This window comes from Cimex lectularius, unplaced genomic scaffold (genome assembly GCF_000648675.2).
Source record: "Cimex lectularius strain Harlan isolate CLEC.00 unplaced genomic scaffold, Clec_2.1 scaffold37, whole genome shotgun sequence".
NCBI lineage: Eukaryota > Metazoa > Arthropoda > Insecta > Hemiptera > Cimicidae > Cimex > Cimex lectularius.
The window spans coordinates 580,961-587,639 of record NW_019392682.1 but is presented as its reverse complement, the minus strand read 5'-3'; the positions used below and the strand labels follow the sequence as shown (position 1 = coordinate 587,639).

Here is a 6,679-nt window from a genome sequence, read left to right as displayed (position 1 = left end):
TTATAATAAATAAAATTAGCAAACTTTAAGGTAAATATAATATTGTTAATTTTTAAATTCTTTTCCAGGGAGAAAAAGTCGTCCAGAACATTTCTACTCAGAAAAATGGTAATACTAATAAAATATAAGATTAATACATTGTACAAAAATGTTATTTTACCAAAAAATAATATTCTTATTTATATTAAATTAAAAAAAAGATAATTATTTAATTTCTGTATGAACCAGATAGCCAGGAAGTAAAAGCTCTAGCGGCCGATCTGGTTTTGCAAAAGTTACTGAAAATCACAGGTACAAAAATCATACCTAATGTGCAAGTCAATTAAAAAACTAATTGTCTAATTGAATTTTAGGTACCTGCACGAATTCGTGCTCAAAATTGAAAAGGCTTGTCTGCGGAACGGACGGAGTCACGTATTTCAACCCGTGCCAGCTTAAATGCGCCCAGAAAGTAAACCCTCGTAAGTTTCGAAATTTTAAAACTAAAACAATAGCATTGAATCGATATAATTATATTGAACAAACATTTTTTTTTAAATTTTAGACTTGAAAATGGCTCATCCAGGACCATGCTAGCAAGGACCAAAAAATAAAATACAATAATCAATTTGTGTTTTTCGACTATTCGGCTTTGTCAATGTGTGTGTAATCTTATTTTGTAATATTTTGCATTAAATATATGATTAAATAAGTTTTGTAAGTCGGAAAAAATCCGGCATCCCGTTTTCTATTTATATTCCTATTCAACAACTCAATTATTGGACAATATGATCGAAAAGTTGAAAGTAGTGAAACCGAAAACAAAACCCTGGGTCCGGGAGAAAATGGAAAAGAGAGACAGGATTATCCTCACACGATTGAGGGTAGGTCACACGAGGCTGACGCATGGCAACCTCTCAATTAGAAAGAGACCCAGGGTATGTCCCCTGTGTGGTGCAATTGGACAGTGAAGCACATCCTAGAAGAATGCGAACAGATGGCACGACACAGAGCAGTGTGACCTACCTTCCGATATGTCATAAATTCTAAGGCATAACAGCGACCATAAAGATCGACTTATGACATATTTAAAATCAATAAACGCTTACAGCCGCCCCATGTGACCCCCACATCTGGTTCACCCCCCCATTGTACTGTACGAACGTATTTATTAGCGTGAGTGGTTTAGTATGGATGGACGCAGCTGTGACTGAATATCGAGTAACTCACAGGCTCACCGATTTAAATTAGTGATAATACATTTGTACCATGATGGTGGGAAGGGTCGAAGCGTCTCGGTTGTAGTAATACTACCGAGATGCAGGGTCCTTTCAAGTATGATCGTATTTATTAGCGTGAGAGGTTATATGTGAATGGACGTGGCTGTCGAGGAATATCGAATACTACACATGGCCGTCAAAACAACCTTAGGATTAGTTTTAAGGATGAGTGGAATTTGTACATACCGTTTGAATGTATTTATTCGCGAGAATGGAAGGAGGTCGGCAGGATTAGAACCATCTTACCGATCTCCACTTTAGTTCTAATATGTAATATTAGAAAACTAGATTTATTAGTATAAATATGAATTATGAATGTGTGTGTATGGATGTAAAAAAAATCGATTAAGCTGAAAAAATCCATATTTTTAGGTCGTTTTCTCCAGGTTTCATATATCGTAATGATTTTTTTCTTAAAATAATTTTTGGTTTTAAACTAACGCTTTACAGATATGTTTTGTTAACATGTGCCAACACTTCAGGCGATTAATATGCAAAATCGATGTAAAGAGTCCTATTATTCATAGTCTGATTCTCAATTATATTCGAGGTATCAAACTTTTCAAGTTACCTCAATCTTTCTAATCTTTTTTCCCATAATGTCGACGCTTTTATTCTTTAAGAAGAGAACATTTTGAACGATTATTTTGATTTTTAAACGCTTGGTTTTATTTCTTAAGAAAAACGTTGTGCCCAAGAGTCTTTTTTTGTAAAACTTATATTATTTTTATTACATCTTTCATCATTTTAATTACTGTTGTAACCCAATCGGAACAATCAATTGAAATTTTTAGCAAATAAACTTAAGTTTTACACTGGGATACTGACGTTTGAAAAATTAAGTACGTGTGTTTCAAGCCCGCTCATAAGTAGAGGCAACCGTTCTTTTTCTGTATGCGCCGTATCTGTCATTATTTACAAGAGTCAAGAAAGTCTTATGTAACTTTTGACAAGAACTTTGGAACCTCGGAAAAGTTTATGTTCTGATTTTCTACTGTATTTCTTAAAGGTTACAATAAAACAACAATAAAATCTTACAGGATTATCAATGATCTTTCCAATAATGTAACTAATGTACCCAATGTCGTCCAAGTAACATGAAATATTTATTAATTTTGTTCAAATTTATTGAATCTCGAATACAATTCAGAATTAGACTTTTGACAATAGGTATTTATTAGTCCCATTTGATATGAAGAATAACTGCTTGAAGTATTGACGTCAGTTCACGGACACCCGTATAAGTATGGTAAAACATATTTTCATTAAAAAAAATCTACATACACAAAAAATTTATGGGTGCGTGGGCATGTGTGTGTGTGTGTGTGTGTGTGTGTGTGTGCGTGCGCGCGCGCGCATGCGCGTATGTGGCTGCGTGGTTGTGAGCTGATAGAAAGAGAGATTAAAAGAGAGAGAGAGAGAGAGAGAGAGAGAGAGAGAGAGAGNAGAGTAAAAGAAAGAGAGAGAGAGAGGGAAGGAGAGAGCGAGAGAGAGAGACAGACAGACAGAGAAAGAGAGAGAGAGAAAGAAGAAGAAAGAAAGAGATATTCACTTATCTTTATTTTTGTTAATTTCTCAGTTTCTCCTCCTTCACCACCAGACAGAGAGCCAGATAGACAGACAGAGAAAGTGAGAGAGAAAGATAAAGGGAAAGAGAAAAAGGGAGAGCGAGAGATAAGAAGGAGAGAGACACACACTATCTATTTTTGCTAATTTCTCAGTTTCTTCTCTTTCTCCACAAGACAGAGAAAGAGAAAGTGAGAGGTAGACGAAAGAGAGGCAGAAAGAGTGAGAGACACACACTTATCTTTATTTTTGCTAATTTCTTACCTTCTCCTCCTTCTCCACCTCACTCTCTCCACTGTCCCTTTCTTTCTCTTTTTCGTTAATTTTAAGAAACGTTGTTCGCGAACTTAAATTTGCGACATATTTTAAAATAAAATTATATAAATTCATTCCTTCTTTCTCGCCCGCTACCTACCTATCTATACATCACTTAGTGTACCACAAATAAAAAATATTTAAAAAAACTTAAAACTGATTGATATACAGAAACTGCAGACAAAAGGAACAAATATAATCAAATTAGTAGGACTCATGTATTTATTTAATTCAGACTTCATTCAGCATAAAGAATTGGAAGTAATGAGTTCACACAAAAAAACCCCTGCCATTTTCGGTAGTTAGCAACATTGTCCCTTGCAATGGTATAAAACGAACAATGACATTGTGTTACAATGTGGAAATTACTTTGGAAAGCATGTGCGAAAATTAAGTTTAAGGGTATAATGAAATCCCTAAATGACTCACCTAGTACGGTTTAATGAGAATACTGCGATTTGCATAATTGAAAGGGAAGGAAATTTCGCCAACGAATTTTGTCAATTCGGTTTATTACGATTGGTGTAATCAAAGGTGGGTGAAAATTAGTATGTAAATGATGTGACATGTGAGGCTATTAAAATTTACGCGCTTAAAATTGAAGGGAACCCATAATTTACTGGGAGGTTGGATTTTAACCTGTATGAGCTATATAAATGTTTAAACAATCATAATAGGGTTATTATTTTTATCTCTATTTTTAAGTTTGGTTGTGAAAATATTAAAAATAATATTGTGTTTTTTTTCTGTAAGGTCATGGCATGTCGATTTATACAAAAATAGCGTTTACAAAAACTTTTGATTTAGAAAAACCCGCAAGACGTTTGAGTCTTATTGCGTATTAGAAGTTGAAGTTTTGGATTTATCCACGAGCAATATTGTAAAACTCAATAATCTTATCCCAAGCGATAGTCCCTTTTTCCGAAAGGAGGGTGTGTATAAAATCCTGGAGGAAACTTACACAATGTTGTGGTCTGATTTGTTTTTTAAACGAGTTTTGCGGAGGGAGATAGGAACTGGAAAAACCTATATATAAGTCGGGTATAACTGAGTAAATAAAAAATGTGAAGAGGCATCCAGAACTAGGGGACGTGAGAGGAATGGTCATGGCGCGTGTTGGGGGAGGTCTAACTTTGTTAGCAACTATGCCGGGAAGGAGGGCATATGGAAGCTTCCATTCAAACGTCTTATCAAACCGGAGTTTTAGCGCGTCTCTATTGGGAAAAGCTATCTAATAAATTCTTTACACAAGCTCTATCAGCCCTCCAAAAGGGGAACGTTCTATGAATCCTTTTGAAAACTAAGCTCCTTTTAAACCACTAATCATCGGCGGGGAGTCTAATCCACTCCGATCCTCGGGATGAAGCTCTTTCGCCCTGCCCGAAGTTTGATTGATTATACCATTTTTTAATGGGGTAGGGGCCGAAAGCCGAAGGGTGGCACCACAAGGGAAAATCTAAAAGCACAATTTATTGCCTTACGTGCTAGGAATTTGCTGGAAAACATCAATTTCCACGAGCATATCCTTATTTTATTTTTTTTTCTTTATGAGTTATGAAAATGTCTAATTCTTTCAAGGGTCATTTTTCTATCGTTTGATCCTCCCTTTATTTTTAGAAAAAAAGATCAGAGATACCTCACTTAAAGTAATAAATTATAATTTTTTCAATGAAATAACCCTTTTAACTTCAAATTTATCCTTTTAATAGGAAGGTAACATTTGTGATTACACTTTTAGAGAATCTCAAATTAGCACATGTAAGTATATATATATATATACATGTGCTAATTTGAGCAAGCAATTTAATAACAAATGTTACCTTCCTATTAAAAGGATAAATTTGAAGTTAAAAGGGTTATTTCATTGAAAAAATTATAATTTATTACTTTAAGTGAGGAATCTCTGATCTTTTTTTCTAAAAATAAAGGGAGGATCAAACGATAGAAAAATGACCCTTGAAAGAATTAGACATTTTCATAACTCATAAAGAAAAAAAAAGAAAATATACACACGTATACAGAGCTGAGCCTAACACTTGTCGCTGTCTATCGACAATTCCATGTTTTATGATTTACCATAAATTACCGGGAGGCTTGAAGAATCACCCTGACCTAGAGTTGGCAGACCTGCGTCTTATCCGTCCTGCGCCGAAGTTGTGCTGTCAACAGCTAGGCTAATTCAGCCCCCAACACATGCAGTACCTAACCAAATTCCAACTACCACTCATTCTTAAAGTCATGTTGAACTGGCACACGGGCACTACTGGGTCTGTCTTCACTCGTGTTTTTTTGTTCGAATAACTCAAACGAAACGCCCGCGAGTGAAGACAGACCCAGTAGTGCCCGTGTGCCAGTTCAACATGAGTTCACCACGCAGACCAAACCCCATCATCTACCATTCTTAAAGTATTACATTTTGTTTACATACATACACACGGTATCCATTCACCTTTGCACTTATTATATAACTAACATAACTGAAAAACTATTCGGGCATACAACCATAATCAACAAAATCAGACACCCATTATTAGAAATGAGGACTGATTATATGATGATCCCGGAAACAATATTCACAACTTCCTAAGTCTCAATGGACTATAAAGGAGAGGAAGAACACAGGAGAGCATCAGATACAATGATATGGTACACAGATGGCTCCAAAACAAACGAAGGAACCGGATCAGGCGTTTTCTGTACAAGCCCAAAACATGAGCAACCAAACTCATTACCGAAGTACATTTCGGTCTTTCAATGCTTATGCCCTGGAAACACAACAACCGGATGATATCTTTGGTGCCAAGGCATAGGAGAAGTTTGGGTAACGAGAAAGCAGACAGCCTGGCTAGAGGAAGATCTGCAAGTCTATACATAGACAAACATCGAATCCTCCATCGCAGAATGGATCCAAACAAAACAAAAGGAGAAGTGGATAAAGTCTAGCGGTGCTAGACATAGTAAACTTATGATGAAACAACCCTCACCGAGACTGGCAAAAATACTGCTGCAATTGGACAGGACCACTATTCAGAGGACTACTAACCGGTACCAACTAGTAGGACTACTAACCGGTCACTGGCATCTGAGAAAACATCTACACAACATGGGTATATACAGCAATGATCCCATTTGCAGATTATGTAATGAGGAGGAGGAAACAGCCACCCATATCATCTTTGAATGCGAAGCAACAGCTCAATGGAGATTTAACCTAACGTACGGAAAAAAACTTAGGGAATCAAATTGCAGCAGTGACAGTCAATTACCTGATACTTTTAAGAAGAAGGATTGAGTCTATTGACTGAACTAGGAAGGTACAATAAGCCAGAAGGCTGCAGTGCCTGGGTAGTACAACCCCCACCACTTCCTGGTATCCTTTTCTACCATACATACCAACATAACTGAAGATTAATACTTACATTCACGTTAATAAATTCCTTCACTCTTTAACGAAAGCTATGGCACAATACTATCCAGTCCTATATACAATAAAAACAACCCGGTTTACTCCAATAATCGCAACAGGAGACTCACATATT

General features: G+C 36.1%; 1 protein-coding gene across 1 annotated transcript in view; it reads left to right on the top strand.

Annotated features, from left to right (window-relative positions):
• Positions 1 to 590, top strand: part of LOC106665440 (serine protease inhibitor dipetalogastin-like) — a 21,801-nt gene extending 21,211 nt beyond the window's left edge. The window contains exons 13-16 of the mRNA XM_024225665.1: positions 69 to 108; positions 229 to 291; positions 354 to 461; positions 545 to 590. Coding sequence (XP_024081433.1) covers positions 69 to 108; positions 229 to 291; positions 354 to 461; positions 545 to 576 — 243 coding nt within the window. The 3' untranslated portion in view covers positions 577 to 590. The remainder of the gene's footprint in view (positions 1 to 68; positions 109 to 228; positions 292 to 353; positions 462 to 544) is intronic.
• The last annotated feature ends 6,089 nt before the right edge of the window (positions 591 to 6,679 follow it).